The sequence below is a fragment of the Ascaphus truei genome, chromosome 5 (genome assembly GCF_040206685.1).
Source record: "Ascaphus truei isolate aAscTru1 chromosome 5, aAscTru1.hap1, whole genome shotgun sequence".
In the NCBI taxonomy this organism is placed as follows: Eukaryota; Metazoa; Chordata; class Amphibia; order Anura; family Ascaphidae; genus Ascaphus; species Ascaphus truei.
In genome coordinates this window covers 308,481,245-308,508,094 of record NC_134487.1, presented here as the reverse complement: position 1 = coordinate 308,508,094, position 26,850 = coordinate 308,481,245, and the positions used below count along the sequence as shown (strand labels likewise).

The window sequence follows — 26,850 nt, the reverse complement described above, 5'->3', positions numbered from 1 at the left end:
TACTTTGACTATATATTTAGTGTCACCCCTGTTAGTATAACAGCGTAAGTCTGGCTCAATGTGGCAATAAGAAATCACAAGTGACATTTGCAGACTTGGGATATATACGTTTCCCATGTGTCTGTATGTCTTCTAGTATATGTATTGCTGTAAACGGGTTTAATCTTTTGGTCAAAAGAAAAAAAACATACACAGCCAGCAATTAAGATCGCAGCACAGATGCATCTTCCATAGAAACTAATGTGTTAATTGTGAAAAGAAAAAAAAGGCCCAATATCCAGTCTTTAGGAAGCCATGAAGGTGCATTCAGCCCTTGGGTCAGCCCGCTGGCAGAAGGTTGGCACCTTAGTGGAAGTGGCCTGTAGCCCACATCGAACCATTCTTCCCCAAGTAATTGGTGTTTATACCGGCAGTCCGATATATGTTGTCCGTGCTTCTCCCAAACCTGGTCAGTGGCTCCTTCAGTCTTGTGCTCAGCGCGGTTTGCACAAGTCTCTACAAATTAGCATCGATCAGTTAGAGGTTAACACGGCTGATTCAGTGGTAATTCCCTTTCGAGTCAATGGACGTTAACGCTCTATTGGGCCACTAACTACTTACACAAGTAAGTCACCTCCCTTACTGCTCATGTTCAAATACAAGTGGCTTAGCATCACGCCATCCCTAATGTTAACCAATGAAGGACACAACATTCTACACAGATGTGGCTTTATTCCAGCACATAGCACAAGAGGGAAGTGTAATACAGAGAGTAACTGGTCCCTAACCTTATACACATTCAGACCTTATAGACCGATGGAAATGAATTAATTCACAAAAGCGTTTTGTCAACATTTGTCTGTCCCTGAAAGATCTCTCCGGCTGGACGTCATGGCCATTTTGACTGATGTCCTTACTGCATCATGAATGGGTCGTTTTATCATATTTTTGCTACATATTTATTGAAATATGACATTTGAAACGTAAAATGCCACTTTGAACTAATGTTTCCTAAATATTTCTCATTTCAATTTTTTTTTTGATCCATTAGAAATAAATATGCCGGTTCCTTCGCCGCTATACAAGTATTTTAATATATTGGCCCTTTTGTACTTTATCTACAAAAAAATATTACAAACAATACAAAATATTAAAAACTGGCTATCATGACAGTCACTTGCCAAAATATTGTGTTAATATTTATACAATCCTACATATATGTTCTAGTACAAGGGTGCGCAAGATTTTTTGGGGGAGGTGTGGCCGTTACAGAGGCCCAGCGCGCTCATCGAAGACATTTAAATGGCGGGGGACCACGTGAGGCCTCTAACTCACTTACATTTATTCAGCCGACGCGGCGGGGGTCACGTGACATGACCCCACGTCATTTGACGCCGGCACAAAAGGTAGGGGGAGGGGGCGCAAGCACTGGGCGGGGGGCACAGCACCAAAAAGGCTTGCGCACCCCTGTTCTATACATACATAAAACAGAAAGTGGCTTCTTCAAAGGACACGAAACGCGATTACTGATCTGCTCCAAAACAGGAAATGGCCGAATTACAATTGTTGAAACAAGTAGTTAGATCTTCATTCACAAATAAGGTGCTTTATGAAGTCTTCCAGGACATTCTGAAATTACCATCCAACGATCAAAAGATGACTCTTGCAAGCTCAAACATCACCTGTTGGAGAGCAACAAATAGCCATTATTAGAAGAACGTTTACGTGCTAAGGGGACGGGGAATAGATGTCCGCCGAAGCGGCTGATCCAATCATTTTCACAGACATTCCCCATTGACTTCAATATTCAGCCAATTACCACTGTATTTATGATGCCAAATGCAGTGTTCCCAGTTTTGCTCAGTGTACTGGAGATGTAGACAATATAAAAATGATAAGTTGATATTGAAGTTTGAGTATTGTGGTATTACCATCAGTCAACAGAATCACGGACGTTTGAAGGACAGTTTGTGCCATGCTGCAAGTACAACTCGAAGAGCAGTACAAATACAGACCTCTCCTTCACCCCTCCCCTTAGTGGCATCCCACCTTCCCCATCACCCCTAAAGGATAGGAGCGCGATAACACCCTCCCTCCCAGTAGATCACTCTGCCCTCCTCTGTTTCCCTTAGTTACCCCCATGTCTGAAATTAAGGGATACGGGTGTAAATTTAAAAAAAAATAATAATATATAAACACCAAGACTTTAATAAATATGAACTAAACCTGTAAATTATTTGTTCACATTATGAAAAAATGTTCAGATTAAAGCCATTATTGGCGTCTTCTTTAATAAATAAAAGATATTTACATGATGAAATGAACATGCAATAAAGTTTGCCCCCACGCGACACGCTGGCATGAAGTGCTGGAACATGGCCTTGGGGTTAAACACACACACCGTCTGCTTTTCTATGATAATACTTGCACATTACCTCAATAGTAATGAGTATGACAATCATCCATTCAAGACGCAGTCCATGTTTCTCACTCAAATGATTACGCATCAAATCTGTTAATTCCGTACAATGCTGCAGTTTCTCATTAATTACCTGGGATGGGAAAGATTTAGTTTAATCAGAAAATCAGCCCTTGTTGTTTCTCTTTATGTAATTAAGGGGAATAAATATCTGTGAACGTACCAGTTCCTCAACTGAAAATAAAGCATTTATTTTATATTTTTAAAAAGCAAGTCTTTTTCTGATCTCCTATTCCAAACGTACTGTAAGATGCATTGACTGAAGCCCGGTTTTACCAAGCGGTGCTCTGCCATAAGATGCCTCAGAAAACGCCTTATACAGGCCATTCAAATGGGTAAGGAGTCTTCTAACAATAGCTTAGTAAATATGGCCCTGAATGTACTGAAGGTCCCCCTCAAGGTGCCCGTCCTTATGATAGAAATACCAGTTAGAGGCCCCCCGGTTGTTTTAGTCCCTACAGATGACCTAATTGTACATGGATTTCTGTGTATTGTTTCCTACTCGTTAAGCTTTTAACCAGTGACAGGCCACGTACATTACCTTCACCCTGCGGTTAATGCTGAGAAACTGACACGTTTTGTCATAAAGATGTTCCAAGTTCTCTCTATCCCAGTAGAAATCAGGAGTTATAAGTAGGTCAGAGCTCAAGTTTATACGATGTCTGAAATAAAACAGTCCTGACATGAGTTGCTTTTGCTCCAGTATTGTACACTGTACACTTTCAGTCTGCTAGCTCCAACCCAGCAGATTTCCTGATAATATGCACACGGCAGCAGAATAGATGCACCATTTACAGCGCTCAGCTAGAAGTGCAGCACAATAAATATTCCAAGCAGCAATCTCATCAGGATTGGACGGGGACACGGGGACAGGGACACGGGGACAGGGACACGGGGACACGGACACGGGGACAGGGACACCTCTGGAGATAAACTGCATTATCTGTAGCTCCAGAGATACTTAGTGTTTGAGCTGGGCATTTACACAGCCATCCAATAGAATGCCGCTCCAGATGAATTTGCAGCTTCCTATTGGCCTGCAAGATATTGCGGCCATTTTATTTCCCCTGGAGGCAGCTGAAGCACTAGTCACTGTGCCAGTAAGTATCTCATGCAGGTTCCTCAGTTCCACTGCTGTAAAAAAAAACCATCAGGCGGGATTGCTGCTTTAAAAAGAACCAATATACAGACTTACTAAATATGGTTGTCCTTTACTTAACATGCAGACTGAACTTAACATCCATCCGAATGATAAAAAGTTTATTTAATTTACCCTGTACGCCAATGAAATAAATCAGAATTCCACCTTTGTGTGTACACAGCGTGCTAAATTCACACTAAATTGCCGCCCGGCCTGCTGTGTCCGAACAGAAGTCGGAGGTAGAGATCAGTAAGAGGCGACGTCTTGTTCAGACACGGATTCTATTTGTCTCTACTACAGACAATCGCCCTCCACTGAATCGCCATAGAAAGAACATATTATATTACACATGAGTGGGAGTCAGTCACCTGGCTACAGAGACAGGACAGCTTCACATGAAATAACAGTCTCAAGGAAACATTTTCACCTTAATGCAAACAGCTCCCCGATTTTCTGCATCACATCATCATGAGACAGTTTGATCCTTTTTCTTGCTTTCAACATCTGTAGTCAAGTATAAAAATACAACTAAAATAAAGTATCGGGCATCGGAAAACCAGAATTCCCTGGGACCACCAACACAAATTACTGATTGTTGCTCAGGACTTTTCCTAATGGTTCACACATCTTCCAGATATTGGTTGTCACTCATTGCACTGTATTTCATTTAGAAGCTATAATTACAGTGGGAACAGTTTATATTTTGGCGTTCCTCAGTTCCCGGAGACATTTGGAGTTTTCTTATGCGGGTTTTGATACAAAAATGTCTGGCAAATCCCCAATAGAAAGCGGCAACATCATTCCCCAATGATGCTGCAGCTTTTCTATTGGCCGCCGGAGCAAGCCCTGACCGGTGGCCATTTTGTTTCCCCAATAGCCAGCTCCCGAATCAGGGGGGGGAGGGGTTCCCGGTTGTCAGGGGCCACAACACTGATATTTTGTCCAGGAATTCTCCTGCAGACCACGCAATATCCTACATGTGTTTTTTTTTTTTTTGTTAAATAAATCAGTTCTGCACTATGAGAAAATAGCATTAAAAAAAACAAAACATTTTTAATGTATTCTAATGTAACAAGCATTTTGTGTTTCTATAGCAACTATTTACATAGTCACTCCCTCTTCCTCTTCTGAGACAGGCTCTAGTACACCCCTTTTTGAGTCTTGACCTCTCTAGCAGTGCACCAATTGTATCTAATAGCCTGGTCACATGATCTTCCCCACAGAACTTTGCATCTTGGATCCTGTTCTGCTGCTCTGACAGCCATTTAGTGAACCCCTGAGCCGAATCTTCGCCGATCGATCACAGGAGAACGGATCGATCAGCAACTTAGCAAATTACTTATTGTGTGGATTGTATTGATGCACATATTAAAGGGGAAAAGAAAAAAGAAAAACATTTTTAAAAACGGCAGCTTGAACAGCTGCTTTTAACGTGTACTGATGTTCTAGAAATCCATAAAAGCCTCAGGGGGCGTCCCGCTGCAGTATGTATTTGGATACGTCACTTACCTCAGGGGGCGTCCCGCTGCAGTATGTATTTGGATATGTCACTTACCTCAGGGATTGATTGGATAGATTCAACAAAAGTATCAAGAGTCGCTTCCCATATCGCCAGCTTCACTGCCAAACAAAGATCAGCCATATCAGTGTCACACAATACATCCCACAGTCGCCCGATGTATAAACCTGGATCACGTTTCAGGCTCAGTCCTTCCATGTGTTCCACATGTTCGTGTGTCACATGTTCGTGTGTCACATAGGCAGACATGTGATGTACAATCCTCTTTAGAAGGAAATATTTGGGTACAATATACTGTAGCAATGCCTTGTTTTGCAACTGAAGAGATCTTTCCATTATACCATTGTCTTTTAAGTGGGTGCAGCGGTTGTAAAAACCTTAGGCCTCTTAGAGTCCCTGTCCCCCTCCCCCCCCCACCAATCCATCCCACTCACCGGAAAGGCAGTTCACCCCTCCCCCCACCACCCCAATCCATCTCCCCTCCCCCCACCACCCCAATCCATCTCCCCTCCCCCTCCACACCCCAATCCATCTCCCCTCACCACACCCCAATCCATCTCCCCTCACCACACCCCAATCCATCTCCCCTCCCCTCACCACACCCCAATCCATTTCCCCTCACCACACCCCAATCCATCTCCACTCACCACACCCCAATCCATCTCCCCTCACCACACCCCAATCCATCTCCCCTCACCACACCCCAATCCATCTCCCCTCACCACACCCCAATCCATCTCCCCTCACCACACCCCAATCCATCTCCCCTCACCACACCCCAATCCATCTCCCCTCACCACACCCCAATCCATCTCCTCACCACACCCCAATCCATCTCCGCTCACCACACCCCAATCCATCTCCCCTCACCACACCCCAATCCATCTCCCCTCCCCCTCCACACCCCAATCCATCTCCCCTCCCCCCACACCCCAATCCATCTCCCCTCCCCCCACACCCCAATCCATCTCCCCTCCCCCCCCACACACAAACAATTAATCCATCTCCCCCACACACATCCATCCATCTCCCCTCACACCCCAATCCATTTTCCCTCCCCCCCACACCAATCCATCTCTTCCCTCCCACACACCATCCATCTCCCCTCCCCACACCAATCCATCTCTGCCACACACATCCATCTCCCCCCCACACCCCAATCCATCTCCCCTCCCCTCACCACACACCAATCCATCTCCCCTCCCCTCACCACACCCCAATCCATCTCCCCTCCCCTCACCACACCCCAATCCATCTCCCCTCCCCTCACCACACCCCAATCCATCTCCCCTCCCCCACCACACCCCAATCCATCTCCCCTCCCCCCACCACACCCCAATCCATCTCCCCTCCCCCCACCACACCCCAATCCATCTCCCCTCCCCCTCCACACCCCAATCCATCTCCCCTCCCCCTCCACACCCCAATCCATCTCCCCTCCCCCTCCACACCCCAATCCATCTCCCCCCACACCCCAATCCATCTCCCCCCACACCCCAATCCATCTCCCCTCCCCCCCACACACAAACAATTAATCCATCTCCCCCCACACACATCCATCCATCTCTCCCCACACACATCCATCCATCTCTCCCCACACACATCCATCCATCTCTCCCCACACACATCCATCCATCTCTCCTCACACCCCAATCCATCTTCCCTCCCCCCACACCAATCCATCTCTTCCCCCCCCCACACCAATCCATCTCTTCCCCCCCCACCCCAATCCATCTCCCCTCCCCTTACCACACCCCAATCCATCTCCCCTCCCCTCACCACACCCCAATCCATCTCCCCTCCCCACACCACACCCCAATCCATCTCCCCTCCCCCCACCACACCCCAATCCATCTCCCTTCCCCCCACCACACCCCAATCCATCTCCCCTCCCCCCACCACACCCCAATCCATCTCCCCTCCCCCCACCACACCCCAATCCATCTCCCCTCCCCCTCCACACACCAATCCATCTCCCCTCCCCCCTCCACACCCCAATCCATCTCCCCTCCCCCCTCCACACCCCAATCCATCTCCCCTCCCCCTCCACACCCCAATCCATCTCCCCTCCCCCTCCACATCCCAATCCATCTCCCCTCCCCGTCCACACCCCAATCCATCTCCCCTCCCCCTCCCCCTCCACACCCCAATCCATCTCCCCTCCCCCTCCACACCCCAATCCATCTCCCCTCCCCCTCCACAATCCATCTCCCCTCCCCCTCCACACCCCAATCCATCTCCCCTCCCCCTCCACACCCCAATCCATCTCCCCTCCCCCTCCACACCCCAATCCATCTCCCCTCACCACACCCCAATCCATCTCCCCCCACACACCAATCCATCTCCCCTCCCCTCCCCACACCCCAATCCATCTCCCCTCACCACACCCCAATCCATCTCCCCTCCCCCCACCACACCCCAATCCATCTCCCCTCCCCCTCCACACCCCAATCCATCTCCCCTCCACACCCCAATCCATCTCCCCTCCCCCTCCACACCCCAATCCATCTCCCCTCCCCACCCCAATCCATCTCCCCTCCCCCCCCACACCCCAATCCATCTCCCCCCACACCCCAATCCATCTCCCCCCACACCCCAATCCATCTCCCCACACCCCAATCCATCTCCCCTCCCCCCCCACACAAACAATTAATCCATCTCCCCCCACACACATCCATCCATCTCCCCCCACACACATCCATCTTCCCTCCCCCCACACACATCCATCTTCCCTCCCCCCACACACATCCATCTTCCCTCCCCCCACACACATCCATCTTCCCTCCCCCCACACACATCCATCTCTTCCCCCCCACACACCAGTCCATCTCACACACACACACACACACACACACACACACACACACACACACACACACACACACACACAACCAATCCATCTCCCCATCCCTCACCACACCCCAATACACCTCCCCTCCCCCTCCACATCCCAATCCATCTCCCCTCCCCCTCCACACCACAATCCATCTCCCCTCCCCCTCCACACCCCAATCCATCTCCCCTCCCCCTCCACACCCCAATCCATCTCCCCTCCCCCTCCACACCCCAATCCATCTCCCCCCACACCCCAATCCATCTCCCCCACACCCCAATCCATCTCCCCCCACACCCCAATCCATCTCCCCCACACCCCAATCCATCTCCCCCCACACCCCAATCCATCTCCCCTCCCCCCACACACAAACAATTAATCCATCTCCCCCCACACACATCCATCTCTCCCCACACCCCAATCCATCTTCCCTCCCCCCCACACCAATCCATCACTTCCCTCCCACACACCAGTCCATCTCTCCTACACACACACACACACACACACACACACACACACACACACACACACACACACACACACACACACACACACACACACACACACACACACACACACACACACACACACACACACACACACACACACACACCATCTCCCCACACACACAAAACCATCTCCCCTCCCCACACCAATGCATCTCGGCCACACACATCCATCTCCCCCCCACACACCAATCCATCTCCCCTCCCCTCACCACACCCCAATCCATCTCCCCTCCCCTCCCCACACCCCGATCCATCTCCCCTCACCCCAATCCATCTCCCCTCACCACACTCCAATCCATCTCCCCTCCCCACACACAATCCATCTCTGCCAAACACACCAATGCACCCACCCCCACACACCAAACCATGCCCCCCACCCCCCCACACACACACAAACTAATCCATCCCCTCACCAGAAAGGCAGAGTGCGTTGGAAAAGGCAAATTTCTCTAAGATTGCTTCTTCAGTCTCCAAGTGGGAATTCAGCAGAATTTCACCTTTCACGAGTTTTGAGTTTCCTCTGCAAAACAGAAGCAAATAGTAGGAGTCGCTTGTCTGCGTCATGTGAAGTCAAAATATATTGTAAGAAAAAACACTGCTCAGTAAAATTCTAATTTATACAAACATAAAACAAGGTTCTTTCAAGATCTTTATGTCCAACTATGATTTTCTCGTTAAGTATGTAAAGTGTTATGTTTAATGCTTTAATGTGGGGGATTTTGCTCCATAGTTCACCTCTCGGGATAAGATTTTTCCTTGATTTGTGCTACTGTAAATTTGCAAGCCCGCCCAAACTGCATTCACACCCGGGGGCAACTCCAGACCCCACACAGCATTCACACCCGGTGGCAACTCCAGAACCCACACAGCATTCACACCCGGGGGCTCCTCCAGAACCCACACAGCATTCACACCCAGGGGCAACTCCAGAACCCAAACTGCATTCACACCCGGGGGCTCCTCCAGAACCCAAACTGCATTCACACCCGGGGGCAACTCCAGAACCCACACAGCATTCACACCCGGGGGCTCCTCCAGAACCCACACAGCATTCACACCCGGGGGCAACTCCAGAACCCACACAGCATTCACACCCGGGGGCAACTCCAGAACCCACACAGCATTCACACCCGGGGGCAACTCCAGAACCCACACAGCATTCACACGCGGGGGCAACTCCAGAACCCACACAGCATTCACACCCGGGTTCAACTCCAGAACCCACACAGCATTCACACCCGGGGGCAACTCCAGAACCCACACAGCATTCACACCCGGGGGCTCCTCTAGAACCCACACAGCATTCAAACCCGGGGGCTCCTCCAGAACCCACACAGCATTCACACCCTGGGGCTCCTCCAGAACCCACACAGCATTCACACCCTGGGGCTCCTCCAGAACCCACACAGCATTCACACCCGGGGGCTCCTCTAGAACCCACACAGCATTCACACCCGGGGGCAACTCCAGAACCCACACAGCATTCACACCCGGGGGCTCCTCCAGAAACCACACAGCATTCACACCCGGGGGCAACTCCAGAACCCACACAGCATTCACACCCGGGGGCAACTCCAGAACCCACACAGCATTCACACCCGGGGGCTCCTCCAGAACCCACACAGCATTCACACCCGGGGGCTCCTCCAGAACCCACACAGCATTCACACCCGGGGGCTCCTCCAGAACCCACACAGCATTCAAACCCGGGGGCAACTCCAAAACCCACACAGCATTCACACCCGGGGGCAACTCCAGAACCCACACAGTATTCACACCCGGTGGCTCCTCTAGAACCCACACAGCATTCAAACCCGGGGGCTCCTCCAGAACCCACACAGCATTCAAACCCGGGGGCTCCTCTAGAACCCACACAGCATTCAAACCCGGGGGCTCCTCCAGAATCCACACAGCATTCACACCCGGGGGGCTCCTCCAGAACCCACACAGCATTCACACCCGGGGGCTCCTCCAGAACCCACACAGCATTCACACCCGGGGGCTCCTCCAGAACCCACACAGCATTCACACCCGGGGGCAACTCCAGAACCCACACAGCATTCACACCCGGGGGCAACTACAGAACCCACACAGCATTCACACCCGGGGGCTCCTCCAGAACCCACACAGCATTCAAACCCGGGGGCAACTCCAGAACCCACACAGTATTCACACCCGGGTGCAACTCCAGAACCCACACAGCATTCACACCCGGGGGCAACTCCAGAACCCAAACAGCATTCACACCCGGGGGCTCCTCCAGAACCCACACAGCATTCACACCCGGGGGCAACTCCAGAACCCACACAGCATTCACACCCGGGGGCTCCTCCAGAACCCACACAGCATTCACACCCGGGGGCTCCTCCAGAACCCACACAGAATTCACACCCGGGGGCTCCTCCAGAACCCACACAGCATTCACACCCGGGGGCTCCTCCAGAACCCACACAGCATTCACACCCGGGGGCTCCTCCAGAACCCACACAGCATTCACACCCGGGTGCAACTCCAGAACCCACACAGCATTCACACCCGGGGGCAACTCCAGAACCCACACAGCATTCACACCCGGGGGCAACTCCAGAACCCACACAGCATTCACACCCGGGGGCTCCTCCAGAACCCACACAGCATTCACACCTGGGGGCAACTCCAGAACCCACACAGCATTCACACCCGTGGGCTCCTCCAGAACCCACACAGCATTCAAACCCGGGGGCTCCTCCAGAACCCACACAGCATTCAAACCCGGGGGCTCCTCCAGAACCCACACAGCATTCACACCCGGGGGCTCCTCCAGAACCCACACGGCATTCACACCCGGGGGCAACTCCAGAACCCACACAGCATTCACACCCGGGGGCAACTCCAGAACCCACACAGCATTCACACCCGGGGGCTCCTCCAGAACCCACACAGCATTCACACCCGGGGGCTCCTCCAGAACCCACACAGCATTCACACCCGGGGGCTACTCCAGAACCCACACAGCATTCACACCCGGGGGCAACTCCAGAACCCACACAGCATTCACACCCGGGGGCTACTCCAGAATCCACACAGCATTCACACCCGGGGGGCTCCTCCAGAACCCACACAGCATTCACACCCGGGGGCTCCTCCAGAACCCACACAGCATTCACACCCGGGGGCTCCTCCAGAACCCACACAGCATTCACACCCGGGGGCAACTCCAGAACCCACACAGCATTCACACCCGGGGGCAACTACAGAACCCACACAGCATTCACACCCGGGGGCTCCTCCAGAACCCACACAGCATTCAAACCCGGGGGCAACTCCAGAACCCACACAGTATTCACACCCGGGTGCAACTCCAGAACCCACACAGCATTCACACCCGGGGGCAACTCCAGAACCCAAACAGCATTCACACCCGGGGGCTCCTCCAGAACCCACACAGCATTCACACCCGGGGGCAACTCCAGAACCCACACAGCATTCACACCCGGGGGCTCCTCCAGAACCCACACAGCATTCACACCCGGGGGCTCCTCCAGAACCCACACAGAATTCACACCCGGGGGCTCCTCCAGAACCCACACAGCATTCACACCCGGGGGCTCCTCCAGAACCCACACAGCATTCACACCCGGGGGCTCCTCCAGAACCCACACAGCATTCACACCCGGGTGCAACTCCAGAACCCACACAGCATTCACACCCGGGGGCAACTCCAGAACCCACACAGCATTCACACCCGGGGGCAACTCCAGAACCCACACAGCATTCACACCCGTGGGCTCCTCCAGAACCCACACAGCATTCAAACCCGGGGGCTCCTCCAGAACCCACACAGCATTCAAACCCGGGGGCTCCTCCAGAACCCACACAGCATTCACACCCGGGGGCTCCTCCAGAACCCACACAGCATTCACACCCGGGGGCTCCTCCAGAACCCACACGGCATTCACACCCGGGGGCAACTCCAGAACCCACACAGCATTCACACCCGGGGGCAACTCCAGAACCCACACAGCATTCACACCCGGGGGCTCCTCCAGAACCCACACAGCATTCACACCCGGGGGCTCCTCCAGAACCCACACAGCATTCACACCCGGGGGCTACTCCAGAACCCACACAGCATTCACACCCGGGGGCAACTCCAGAACCCACACAGCATTCACACCCGGGGGCTACTCCAGAGCCCACACAGCATTCACACCCGGGGGCTCCTCGAGCGGAACCGTGCTGTTTTTAGCTATGGGGCCCCTGAGGTAATTTCCGGTTCAGTTGCTGAAGCACCTTTCTGGATATTAAAAAGACAGCCCGCGCAGTCATCCAATAGGAAGCTGCAATGTTATCGGGCCCCTGGGAGCTGTATGATCTGCTGGCCATTGCTAGAAAGAGCAGTCTCCGTGCCCGATGGCAGTAATACGTGTGCTCCAGAGCAGCCGCGGGGATTGCTGCATTAACTACACACGCTGCAAGCATTACCCACAGAGGGGAGGCACAAACAAACATTACGGGGACGGCATCTTTCCAAGGAAGACCATTTCATTCATAAAACCTTTCCCGCCCGCAAAGTGACGCATCTTTAGTCATTAACACTATACGTTGCATAAGCAGGGGTGTGCAAACTGGGGCGCGCGGCGCTTACAGAGGCCCCGCGCTCTTCCCCAAAGCATTTAAATTAAATGCCGGTCAGCACGCGCGAGGCCTCCAACGCCCTTACCCGATCTCCAGCGGCTTCTGGCGATGCGTCGCCATGGCAACGTTGCGTCAAATGACATAGAAACGTCGGTGGCAAGGCGTAGACTAAAGTTTGCGTACCCCTGCGTTAAGCCTCTGATCTCCGCTCATGCCAGGAGGCTACACACAATGCCCGGGGCCGGACCTTAAGGATTCGATCACACAACCTGCTTTACTGGGACGGAAACACCGCTTACTCTGCAAAGGTATAATTCACCTCCTCGTTCTCCCAGTGAACCAGCGCCACCTCGTACGGCTGAATCTCATGGCGCTCCAGGATTTGCATCACGTGTTTCATCTTGCAAAACAAACAAAAAATCCCCAACAGGAACTGAAACCATGTGTGAAATCAGAGGGGACCCCCCCCCCCCCCACTGGGACTAGCTGTGTGGCTGCACCGAATGGAATCAGCCGTCAGACTGGGCCATATTCCAACCCGAAATACATTGCATACTACAATGAGCAGCCACGTTACCTTCTGGTACCAACATTGTCCCTCATTCCCTCCGGAGTGTAAGCTCTCCGGATCAGGGCCCTCACTACCTATAGAGTGTAAGCTCTCCGGATCAGGGCCCTCACTACCTATAGAGTGTAAGCTCTCCGGATCAGGGCCCTCACTACCTATAGAGTGTAAGCTCTCCGGATCAGGGCCCTCGCTACCTATAGAGTGTAAGCTCTCCGGATCAGGGCCCTCGCTACCTATAGAGTGTAAGCTCTCCGGATCAGGGCCCTCACTACCTATAGAGTGTAAGCTCTCCGGATCAGGGCCCTCACTACCTATAGAGTGTAAGCTCTCCGGATCAGGGCCCTCACTACCTATAGAGTGTAAGCTGTCCGGATCAGGGCCCTCACTACCTATAGGGTGTAAGCTGTCCGGATCAGGGCCCTCACTACCTATAGAGTGTAAGCTCTCCGGATCAGGGCCCTCACTACCTATAGGGTGTAAGCTCTCCGGATCAGGGCCCTCACTACCTATAGAGTGTAAGCTGCCCGGATCTGGGCCCTCACTACCTATAGAGTGTAAGCTCTCCGGATCAGGGCCCTCACTATCTGTCTGTGCCTGTATGGAACGGTTCCTGCAGTATACATAACTCTGTGCCCTGTTGTACCGCGATGCAGAACATGTTGGTGCTTCACAATAGTAACAATCAGTAACAGTCGCTCAGCCCATTTCTCACGGTGCAAGGTCCGGTTTTGCACTTACTGACGATACCACCAGAAGATTCCCTTTTTTTGGTGCTGTGAGAACAAGGGGTTAAAGAGGACTTTGAGCAAACTGTAATATTGTCCTCGCGCTGACGCTTACGCCGGAAATATAATATCCGAGTTTAAGCATTAAATAATCAGGTCTGTGGTTTTGTGTTTCTTCTCAGCGGGAGCGCGGGCGGCACGTCACTTTCTATGCCTAGACGTGTTTTCTACAGTTAGTACTCTCCCCATACTGCAGTACCAGTGGCGCCATGCTCTCCCATACTGCAGTATCAGTGGCGCCATGCTCTCCCATACTGCAGTACCAGTGGCGCCATGCTCTCCCCATACTGCAGTACCAGTGGCGCCATGCTCTCCCCATACTGCAGTACCAGTGGCGCCATGCTCTCCCCATACTGCAGTACCAGTGGCGCCATGCTCTCCCCATACTGCAGTACCAGTGGCGCCATGCTCTCCCCATACTGCAGTACCAGTGGCGCCATGCTCTCCCCATACTGCAGTACCAGTGGCGCCATGCTCTCCCCATACTGCAGTACCAGTGGCACCATGCTCTCCCATACTGCAGTACCAGTGGCGCCATGCTCTCCCCATACTGCAGTACCAGTGGCGCCTTGCTCTCCCCATACTGCAGTACCAGTGGCGCCTTGCTCTCCCCATACTGCAGTACCAGTGGCGCCATGCTCTCCCCATACTGCAGTACCAGTGGCGCCATGCTCTCCCATACTGCAGTACCAGTGGCGCCATGCTCTCCCCATACTGCAGTACCAGTGGCGCCATGCTCTCCCCATACTGCAGTACCAGTGGCACCATGCTCTTCCATACTGCAGTACCAGTGGCGCCATGCTCTCCCATACTGCAGTATCAGTGACGCCATGCTCTCCCATACTGCAGTACCAGTGGCGCCATGCTCTCCCCATACTGCAGTACCAGTGGCGCCATGCTCTCCCCATACTGCAGTACCAGTGGCGCCTTGCTCTCCCCATACTGCAGTACCAGTGGCGCCTTGCTCTCCCCATACTGCAGTACCAGTGGCGCCATGCTCTCCCCATACTGCAGTACCAGTGGCGCCATGCTCTCCCCATACTGCAGTACCAGTGGCGCCTTGCTCTCCCCATACTGCAGTACAAGTGGCGCCATGCTCTCCCCATACTGCAGTACCAGTGGCGCCATGCTCTCCCCATACTGCAGGACCAGTGGCGCCATGCTCTCCCCATACTGCAGTATCAGTGGCGCCATGCTCTCCCCATACTGCAGTATCAGTGGCGCCATGCTCTCCCATACTGCAGTACCAGTGGCGCCATGCTCTCCCATACTGCAGTATCAGTGGCGCCATGCTCTCCCATACTGCAGTACCAGTGGCGCCATGCTCTCCCATACTGCAGTATCAGTGGCGCCATGCTGTCCCATACTGCAGTATCAGTGGCGCCATTCTCTCCCCATACTGCAGTACCAGTGGCGCCATGCTCTCCCATACTGCAGTATCAGTGGCGCCATGCTCTCCCATACGGCAGTATCAGTGGCGCCATGCTCTCCCATACTGCAGTACCAGTGGCGCCATGCTCTCCCATACTGCAGTATCAGTGGCGCCATGCTCTCCACATACTGCAGTACCAGTGGCGCCATGCTCTCACCATACTGCAGTATCAGTGGCGCCATGCTCTCCCATACTGCAGTATCAGTGGCGCCATGCTCTCCCATACTGCAGTGCCAGTGGCGCCATGCTCTCCCATACTGCAGTATCAGTGGCGCCATGCTCTCCCATACTGCAGTACCAGTGGCGCCATGCTCTCCCATACTGCAGTACCAGTGGCGCCATGCTCTCCCATACTGCAGTATCAGTGGCGCCATGCTCTCCCCATACTGCAGTACCAGTGGCGCCATGCTCTCACCATACTGCAGTATCAGTGGCGCCATGCTCTCCCATACTGCAGTATCAGTGGCGCCATGCTCTCCCATACTGCAGTGCCAGTGGCGCCATGCTCTCCCATACTGCAGTATCAGTGGCGCCATGCTCTCCCATACTGCAGTACCAGTGGCGCCATGCTCTCCCATACTGCAGTGCCAGTGGAGCCATGCTCTCCCATACTGCAGTACCAGTGGCGCCATGCTCTCCCATACTGCAGTGCCAGTGGAGCCATGCTCTCCCATACTGCAGTACCAGTGGTAGCCTCTCCACTGATGTATTGACTCAGCCAATTTGGAACCATCATGTAGTTCTATTACATACAAAATTACCGCTTAATTAACAAACATCTTTCCACAGATCATCTTGTTCTAACAGAATTCGGATTTGCAGCTAATGACAATGTATTGAACAGTGTCTTTTTAGCCAATTACGAAACGTTTTAATATTGACAGCATGCACATGCGTTTCACATGGCAAGATGTAATACGCAGATAACACATGTATACAATGCTGCATACATAGGCATAACATGATTTGGCAGTTTCGAGTGACAAAGTTATCTTTCTATCCACGGTCATCTGGTCAAGTAAATAACGTCCCAAAGCAAAATATGCTAGTTCTTCCTTGGTTAATTTGTAATGATTTCGGGTTCTCCTTTTTTAGCAGTTGCCCAAATCGTAGTTATGAGCAGAATTGCATTGTGTGTCTCCAGCATGAAACCTGTATGTTATTACCATGTTATTGCTATACTCGTGTATTCAGGGCATTGCAGTACAAACCCAAATCATTTGACATACAAGGGCAGGATATAAAACAATATTTGCGCAAATGACCATGCACCTAAGTGCATCAGGGACGTAGTATAAGTGCGCTAGGCGTAGTATAAGTGCGCTAGGCGTAGTATAAGTGCGCTAGGCGTAGTATAAGTGCGCTAGGCGTAGTATAAGTGCATCAGGGGCGTAGTATAAGTGCATCAGGCGCGTAGTATAAGTGCATCAGGGGCGTAGTATAAGTGCATCAGGCGCGTAGTATCAGTGCATCAGGGACGTAGTATAAGTGCATCAGGCGCGTAGTATAAGTGCATCAGGGACGTAGTATAAGTGCGCTAGGCGTAGTATAAGTGCATCAGGGGCGTAGTATAAGTGCATCAGGCGTAGTATAAGTGCGCTAGGCGTAGTATAAGTGCGCTAGGCGTAGTATAAGTGCATCAGGGGCGTAGTATAAGTGCATCAGGGGCGTAGTATAAGTGCATCAGGGACGTAGTATAAGTGCATCAGGCGCGTAGTATAAGTGCATCAGGGGCGTAGTATAAGTGCATCAGGGGCGTAGTATAAGTGCATCAGGCGCGTAGTATAAGTGCATCAGGGACGTAGTATAAGTGCATCAGGGGCGTAGTATAAGTGCATCAGGGACGTAGTATAAGTGCATCAGGGGCGTAGTATAAGTGCATCAGGGGCGTAGTATAAGTGCGCTAGGCGTAGTATAAGTGCATCAGGGGCGTAGTATAAGTGCGCTAGGCGTAGTATAAGTGCATCAGGGGCGTAGTATAAGTGCATCAGGGGCGTAGTATAAGTGCATCAGGGGCGTAGTATAAGTGCATCAGGGGCGTAGTATAAGTGCATCAGGGGCGTAGTATAAGTGCATCAGGGGCGTAGTATAAGTGCATCAGGGGCTTAGTATAAGTGCGTCAGGGGCGTAGTATAAGTGCATCAGGGGCGTAGTATAAGTGCATCAGGGGCATAGTATAAGTGCGTCAGGGGCGTAGTATAAGTGCATCAGGGGCGTAGTATAAGTGCATCAGGGGCGTAGTATAAGTGCATCAGGGGCGTAGTATAAGTGCATCAGGGACGTAGTATAAGTGCGTCAGGGGCGTAGTATAAGTGCATCAGGGGCGTAGTATAAGTGCGCTAGGCGTAGTATAAGTGCATCAGGCGCGTAGTATAAGTGCATCAGGGGCGTAGTATAAGTGCATCAGGGTGTTGTATAAGTGCATCAGGGACGTAGTATAAGTGCATCAGGGGCGTAGTATAAGTGCATCAGGGGCGTAGTATAAGTGCGCTAGGCGTAGTATAAGTGCATCAGGCGCGTAGTATAAGTGCATCAGGGGCGTAGTATAAGTGCATCAGGGTGTTGTATAAGTGCATCAGGGACGTAGTATAAGTGCATCAGGGGCGTAGTATAAGTGCATCAGGGGCGTAGTATAAGTACGCTAGGCGTAGTATAAGTGCGCTAGGCGTAGTATAAGTGCGCTAGGCGTAGTATAAGTGCGCTAGGCGTAGTATAAGTGCGCTAGGCGTAGTATAAGTGCATCAGGGGCGTAGTATAAGTGCGCTAGGCGTAGTATAAGTGCGCTAGGCGTAGTATAAGTGCGCTAGGCGTAGTATAAGTGCATCAGGGGCGTAGTATAAGTGCATCAGGGGCGCAGTATCAGTGCATCAGGGGCGCAGTATAAGTGCATCAGGGGCCTAGTATCAGTGCATCAGGGGCGTAGTATAAGTGCGCTAGGCGTAGTATAAGTGCATCAGGGGCGTAGTATAAGTGCATCAGGGGCGTAGTATAAGTGCATCAGGGGCGTAGTATAAGTGCGCTAGGCGTAGTATAAGTGCATCAGGGGCGTAGTATAAGTGCATCAGGGGCGTAGTATAAGTGCATCAGGGTGTTGTATAAGTGCATCAGGGACGTAGTATAAGTGCATCAGGGGCGTAGTATAAGTGCATCAGGGGCGTAGTATAAGTACGCTAGGCGTAGTATAAGTGCGCTAGGCGTAGTATAAGTGCGCTAGGCGTAGTATAAGTGCGCTAGGCGTAGTATAAGTGCGCTAGGCGTAGTATAAGTGCATCAGGGGCGTAGTATAAGTGCGCTAGGCGTAGTATAAGTGCGCTAGGCGTAGTATAAGTGCGCTAGGCGTAGTATAAGCTATTCTACATAAGCTGTTGCAGAATTACAGGAGGAGTGAGACTTTCATCAGGCAATTATAGCTTTTTATTCTCTTTTTTTAATACATTTTTATTTCTAACTATTTGTTTTGTGTGAGTGCACAATATTGCATTGTTTATGATCATTTAAAGCGAATGAATAAGGTATTTATTTGGCTTGCGCCCGTCGCATTCTTTTCTACTTGGGAGAAGGGTTCTATAAAAGTAATGTGCAATTAGACTCGTTAGGGAGTAGGACTGATAAACTTACTACACACAGAAATGGGAAATGGGGAGGAGCGCACGCTCCAACAGCAGCAAGGAGAGGACCCAATGCAATACTTCATTGCTGCAGGGTGCTTCCAATGAGACTGATCGTGGGGGGCCATTCCTACCCATTACCTGTCTTCAGGAGGCTTATTAACCAATATTGCTAGCTGTTATTCTCACTTATTGTTATTGCTTCTGGATTAACCTTGGGCTTTGGCTATTATTGGTTATTATACCTAGCATTTGAGCGCTTCTTCATCTCTATCTACACACAGAAATGGGAAGATATATTACGGGTAAAATAGAAATTTGCACCTACACTGGCGATGAGTTTTAGCAGAAGGAACGCCACCACTGCCCCGTGAATACATCGATATATGTGCTTACCGTTTTCTCTTCCACGTTCCAAAATATAACTGCACCTTCCCTGTGATAACAAAAAACATTTACAATTTACAAAAAGTAAACATTTGCATCAGTAACATCTGGTTCAGTAGGTAATCAAATTATTCAGTATTTTAAGTATTAAAGAATTTAAATACAATCAAATCTATTGCAACCCACTTTAATCTGTTCGTGTCCCATACTGTAAAAGAACAAACAGAGAGCGCAGGAACATCATTTACTGTATGGTACCCGGACAGCGAACCTACTGTATTCACCGGCATTCTCACACCCAACGCTGCCAAGTCATGTCAAAGGCAGGGGATAAATAAATACGTGTTATTACCTGAAGAAAAAAATCATTCCTGCATCATTGTCTTTGGCAAAGTTCTCTACGCCAACTAGTAATACATTGGATGCATCTGCAAAACAAATAAACAGCCGGTGTGCAGTACAGGCAGTCCTCAGTTATCCGACAAAGCGTTACTCAAAATGGCGTTCCATAGCGAAACACGTTTTCCCATAGGAACACTGTCTAAATGAAAGGTTCCGTTCCTGAAGGCATTTTTAACACTAAAATACACCAAATATTTTGTGCAGGCAATAAGATACGCAGCACACACATACATTATATTGTGTATATACTGTATTATATATATATATATATATATATATATATATATATATATATATATATATATATATATATATTATAAAATAATATATTATTATATAGTATAACATAATATTATATTATATAATATATATATTATACACACATAAACAACTTTGCAAAGCGTCGTAAGAGCGTTGGATAAGCTGTTTTGGCGTTGTAAAAATGAACATAGGTATGCATTGCATAGCGTTGGATAAGCCATTCGTTGTACAGCGAAGCGTTGTAAAACGAGGATTGCCTGTATGCATGAATGTCTTTATTTATATAGCGCCATTAGTGCACATAGCGCTTCTCATTAGTAATACACGTGACAATCATATAAATAACAAATAATACTAATAACAGATCATGGGAATAAGTGCTTCAGTCATAAATAACATTTCGGAAGAGGAGTCCCTGCTCCGAGGAGCTTACAATCTAATTGGCGGGGAGAACGTACAGAGACAGTAAGAGGGCATTCAGGTAAGTGTGTCTGCAGGGGCCCAAGGTTTATGTATCGTGTATAGTATTAGCCACGGAGCTACTCATATGCTTCTTTAAGCAAGTGTGTCTAAAGGTGGGTCGTAAAGGTGGATAGCGAGGGTGCTAGTCGGGTACTGAGGGGAAGGGCATTCCAGAGGTGCGGAGCAGTCAGTGAGAAAGGTTTAAGGCGGGAGAGGGCTTTAGATACAAAGGGGGTAGAAAGAAGACATCCTTGAGCAGAACGCAAGAGTCGGGATGGTGCATAGCGAGAAATTAGGGCTGAGATGTAAGGAGGGGCAGAAGAGTGTAAAGCTTTAAAAGTGAGGAGAAGAATGGAGTGTGAGATGCGGGATCATTTGTTTCATATGGGAAGCTATATAATATTTTAGAATATTTGGAACAGCCATACCACCTCCTTTCTTGGCGTGCAACATAATTGACCTAGCTATTCTCGGTCGTTTGTGTTTCCAGATAAACTGCATAATTCGATTCTGAATTTCTTTTATATTAGAATGCGGGACAGCCACTGGTAATGTCTGAAAATAGTACAAAAGTCAAGGGAGAATATTCATCTTAACCACAGTTATACGTCCTATCCAGGATATACAATGAATATTCCAGACGTGTAGATCTTTTTTAATTTTGGAGAATATATCAGGATAATTATATTTATATAATAAATTATAATCTCTGGTAAGATAAATTCCTAAATATTTCAGATATTTTCCATTTGTAGTCAAAGTGTCGTTAAAACACCTCAACCTCCTTTTCTGTAAGCGTCACATTTAGAGCTTCTGATTTTCCCATATTTACTTTATACCCCGAGAGCTCCCCAAACTCCCGAAGGGTGGACTGCAAATTCGGAAGCGATGTTAATGGGTTAGATATAGCGAGATCACCATCATCTGTAAATAGCGATGTTTTATAGCACTCCTCTTTTATATTCATCCCTTGTATGTTTGGGGAGGCACTGATGGTGGCTGCTAGAGGCTCGATTGTCAGAGCGAAGTGAAGGGGAGAAAGGGGGCACCCCTGCCTAGTCCCATTATTAGTTATTAGATTCCCCTCCTTGGATTTCAGGGTGGCTGTTGGCGACTGATATAAAGAATCCGGAGAATCCAAATGCCTCTAGTGTCTTATCTAAAAAATCCCACCTTATCCGATCAAACGCTTTCTCCGCGTCTAGACTCAGTAGCATAGATTTCAGTTTGGATTTGTGCATTTGATCAATAACATTAATAATTTTTCTTGTGTTGTCTGACGCCTGGCGCCAGGCGCTCGCTCACAAATCCCACCTGAATGAATTAATGTTGGTAGTATTGGATTCAGCATGTTGGCTAATATTTTGCTATAGATTTTCAAATCCGTGTTAAGCAGTGAGATTGGCCTATAGCTACCACAACATAAAGGATCCTTTCCCTCTTTAGGGATCACCACTATATTGGCCTTCGTCATCTGTGGAGGAATTTGTTTTCCACTGAGAAAATCATTAAATAGATCCAGCAGACAGGGTCCTAAAATTCCTATAACATTTTTATAGTAAAGATTTGAGAAACCATCTGGGCCTGGGGCTTTTGATGGTTTCAAAGAACCGACCGCTTTTCCCAGTTCTACTGTTTCATACGCTCATTATATATATTTTCTTTAACTGTGCACGCAATGTCTTGTATATAATGTATACCCTGTTCATTTATGTAACTGTACTTGTAACCATGTATTATTTGTTTTACTCTGTGCCCAGGACATAATTGAAAACGAGAGGTAACTCTCAATGTATTACTTCCTGGTAAAATATTTTATAAATAAATAAACTGGAGTTATTTTTGCGTCTAAAATCTTAAGATCTTCCCCCATCAATTTCGAGAGGGCACAATCTCTCAGATAATCCTCAATTTGGTTCAAACCCAGGATTTTAGCATTCGGGTTTGAATTGTCTAGACCGTAAAGTTCCGTATAAAATGTAGCAAATTCCTCTGCGATCCTTGAAGGATTGTAGTTCACTCCCCCACTTTTTAGTCCAATAGCGGGGACAGAGGCCCTCGCTTTGACTCCTCTAACTTTGTTTGCTAGTAGACGATCTGCCTTATCTCCCTGGTCATAGTACGTCTGCCTAGTCTATTTAAGGGCCTTCTCTACTGCCCCCAGTTGGAATCTCTTAAATTCCGCTCTTGTTTGGTTCAAAATGTTTTACACTTTCCTCAACGGGGGGGGGGGGGGTTTACTGCTAGACGCGTGCTGTAAATATTCTCTTTGACAAAGGGCGACGCCCCGAAACGCGTTAGAGATTTTGCTCATCCCATACCATGATGTCTACCATGGCTTAAAGGATTTTTAACCCTCTACCTACCCGTGTCTAGCCCCCGTCACTTCATTGCTGTGCTCCGTTTTTTCCCTTGTGGATATTTTTCCTTTTTTTTATGTGAGCTTTCTAACTTTATATTTTTTCCGTAAAATATTTTTGTCTCTCCATTTTTAATTCTCTTTCTATGTGATGCTATTGAAATAAGCTGTCCTCTAATCGTGGCCTTATGTGCCTCCCACAGAGTCGCTGTTGATTCTACAGACCAATTATTAGACCGAAAATAGTTTTTAAGGGAGTCTCCAATTTGTGCGCTAATCTCTGGATAATTAAGTAAAGAATCCTTCATCCTCCAATGAAATGACGATCTTGGTGAATGGTGGATCAAACAGGATAGCCACCGGAGAGTGGTCCGACCATGTAATAGGACCTATATATGAATGGACCAGTACTTCCAGAATATTTGGAGATACAAAAATATTATCATCGATTCTGGAATACGAATCATGTGGGGGCGAATAGAAGGAATAATCTCTCTGCCCTTCATGCGAGCAGCGCAAGTCGTCCAACAGACCAAATTCTCTCATTAGCAGTCTAAATTTCTTTGCTACACTGTATGTCATTGCAGAGTGTGAGTGCCCTGGATGTGTGGACTTGTCCGGGTCTGGGACCATATTAAAATCACCTCCTACAATATATAACTGTTCTTGGTTCTCCCCCATTGATTCAAATATTTCCCTTAGAAAATCAATTTGTCCCTCATTAGGCGCGTATATATTCACTAGTGTAATATGTTGGCCTGACAGAAGACCATGGACCACCAGTGTCTGGAACAGGATATCCTGTTTTATCAAAATCGCAACCCCCCTTTTCTTACTGGGGAAAGACGAATACAATGCAATGGGGTACGTCCTGCTGAAGGTATTTGGGGGTTCCTGGGTATCGAAGTGCGTCTCCTACAGAAAGACAATCTCTGCTTTCAGTTTTCCGAATTCTTTTAGGGTCAATCTCCGTTTACCATTACTATTTAGGCCCTTAACATTCAGGGACACTCATTTCAATGGGACTTGGCTAGCCATTCCCGGTGTCATATCTCTCATATGACAGTTGTGTTTGGCATAAGTTGGTGGTTATGGGGTACAAAAGGGGGTGTGGGGGGGAAGGGAAGAAGGGTACTTTCCCACATTGGGAACTTGGGGGAAAAACAAAATTATAGAATAAGATGAGTGTAACCAGCCACTCATCCCAGTGATGACCCTACTTAGTCTGGCCTGGCAGGCATATGGCCCTACTGGCGCAGGACCGCATAGAAAGTATTTACCTGGTTTTGCAAGGAGCGTCCATCTTGTTTTCCAGCTCTGTAGTTCTTCTAGCCATAGAGGAAAATTCTGCTTTAAATTCCATTACGGCTCTGTCCAGAGCTGACTGGAAACCAGCTTGCATTTCTTTGAGCATATTCTGGAGGCCCTGTTTAGTGATCAGTGTCTCCCTCTGCACTACCTCTCACCTTCATGTCTATTTCAACTGTGCCTTTCTCTGCCAGGGCTCCGACTCGTGCCTGCCGTGTCTCCCTCTGTCCCAGCAGTCTGACTCTCTTCCTCCCGGTCCGAGTCAGACGGAGCGCGCTTCGGCGCCATTTTTGTTTTTCTTTTTGTCTGCCTTTGTTGGCGGGACACGGCCGAACAAGGAGAGATCCAGGGTCCCCGGCTTCTGGTCCCCCTTGGTGGGCATCCCCTTGTGCTCTGCCGCCGCTCCGAGGTACCGATCAGGGTTATTAGGTATTGTGTCGGGTGGGATGCACGGAGCTCCGTTAGCGTGCATCTGCGCCAACGTCACGCGCATGCCCCCTACCTGTCTAACTATCTACCCGTCTCCCTCCTGCCTATAAACTCCTTGTACGTCTTGTATTCTCTCGCTTGCTCCATTTTCTCAATACCTATTCTATCCTAGACCCTCTACAATCTGGCTTCCACACTGGTCACTCCACTGAAACAGCGCTCACTAAAATAACTAAATGACATCCATGCTGCCAAAGACAGAGGTCATTACACTCTGCTCATATTACTTGACCTCTCTGCAGCATTTGACACTGTGGACCACCCTCTCCTCCTTCACATTCTCCATACCCAATACTCTTGATATTCCTAACAAGGTTCTATCCTGGATCTCCTCTTACCTCTCCTATCGTACTTTGTGTCTTCTGCTACACCTCCTCCACCTCTATCGATCTCTCTGTGGGGCTACTTCCTCCCAAACCTGGCCCTACTACCTCCTTCCACATTACTGTTGGAACTACGATCATTCACCCAGTAGCCCAAGCACGCTGCCATGGGGTCACACTCGACTCCTCACACATTCAAAACGTATCTAAAACCTGTTGCTTTTTCCTCCGCAATATAACAAAGATACAGTACGCCCTTTCCTCTGTTGCTTGACTGCTAAAAAAAAAAAAAACTGACTCAGGCCCTTATTCTCTCCCTTCTCAATTACTGTAACCTCCTGCCTCTTACCTGTCTCTCATACAATCTATCAAGGATGTCTTCTCTCTACCCCCTTCATATCTAAGCCTTCTCCCACCTTAAGCCCTTCCCCTCAATACCTGACTAGCACCCACTCTATCCACCTTAAGACAAACTTGCTTAAAAAAAAAAAGCATACGAGTAGCACCATGGCTAATATTATACACGATACATAAAGCTTGGCCCCCTGCAGACACACTTACTAGAACACCCTCCTACTGTCTCTGTACGTTCTTCCTACCTACCAATTAGATTGTAAGCTCCTCGGTGCGGGGACTCCTCTTCCCAAATGTTACTTTTATCTCTGAAGCACTTATTCCCACGATCTGTTACTTGTATTATTTATATGGATTGTCACATGTAGTAGGAAGGATGTCTTAAAAACATTTAAAACAACTAAACAAACAATACCCCAAACATTTGAATCAGCTGTCCACGGTGGATGTTTAAACGTGTAATACCTCTTGGTAAACTTGGTAATTCAAAATAGCCATGTGATGTCAGGTCATGGCACAGGGTGCCGAGGTGATATTCATCAGCGGTCGCAAAGGCCGTGCACTGCATCACGTCCTGTGCAAAGCAACACAGACAGTGAGGAGGAGCCGAGCGCTCTCAGCTGGGTATACTGTGCACTTAGCAAAAGCACCATGTGGTATCTTCAACCAAGGTGCTAATTCTACCAGCCGAACCACTCCCCCCCAGCACATGCGTTACATGCCATATACCCCTCCCCCCAGCACATGCGTTACATGCCATATACCCCTCCCCCAGCACATGCGTTACATGCCATATACCCCTCCCCCCAGCACATGCGTTATATGCGATATACCCCTCCCCCCAGCACATGCGTTATATGCCATATACCCCTCCCCCCAGCACATGCGTTATATGCGATATACCCTCCCCCCAGCACAGGCGTTACACCCTTCTCCCCCAGCACAGGCGTTACACGCTATATACCCCTCCCCCCCAGCACAGGCGTTACACCCCGCCCCCTCCACCACCAGCATAGGCGTTACACCCCTCCCCCC

General features: G+C 49.4%; 1 protein-coding gene across 2 annotated transcripts; it reads right to left on the bottom strand.

The window, feature by feature from the left end:
• Nucleotides 1-691: 691 nt before the first annotated feature.
• Nucleotides 692-26,501, bottom strand: RMND1 (required for meiotic nuclear division 1 homolog). Of its 2 annotated transcripts, none has more exons than XM_075603072.1 (10): nucleotides 26,281-26,501; nucleotides 20,210-20,285; nucleotides 19,867-19,906; nucleotides 13,377-13,510; nucleotides 8,874-8,980; nucleotides 5,155-5,219; nucleotides 4,027-4,103; nucleotides 3,000-3,120; nucleotides 2,415-2,531; nucleotides 692-1,661 (listed from the first exon to the last, which is right to left on the bottom strand). In XM_075603072.1, the coding sequence occupies exons 1-10, from the start codon at nucleotides 26,381-26,383 to the stop codon at nucleotides 1,629-1,631; spliced, it is 873 nt and encodes a 290-aa protein (XP_075459187.1). In that variant the 5' UTR covers nucleotides 26,384-26,501; the 3' UTR covers nucleotides 692-1,628. The 2 variants fall into 2 exon arrangements, with proteins under 2 accessions (XP_075459187.1, XP_075459188.1); XM_075603073.1 differs by having other exon boundaries at nucleotides 13,377-13,477; nucleotides 26,281-26,498.
• Nucleotides 26,502-26,850: the final 349 nt, after the last annotated feature.

Excerpts from the sequence above, each read along its gene's own strand:
- RMND1 (XM_075603072.1), bottom strand. The coding sequence starts at position 26,383 with ATGCAGTGCACGGCCTTTGCGACCGCTGATGAATATCACCTCGGCACC. Across the intron at positions 19,907-20,209 it reads GGAATGATTTTTTTCTTCAG|GGAAGGTGCAGTTATATTTT; the intron begins GTAATAACACGT and ends TTGTTATCACAG. Across the intron at positions 2,532-2,999 it reads GCATTAACCGCAGGGTGAAG|GTAATTAATGAGAAACTGCA; the intron begins GTAATGTACGTG and ends TTCCCATCCCAG.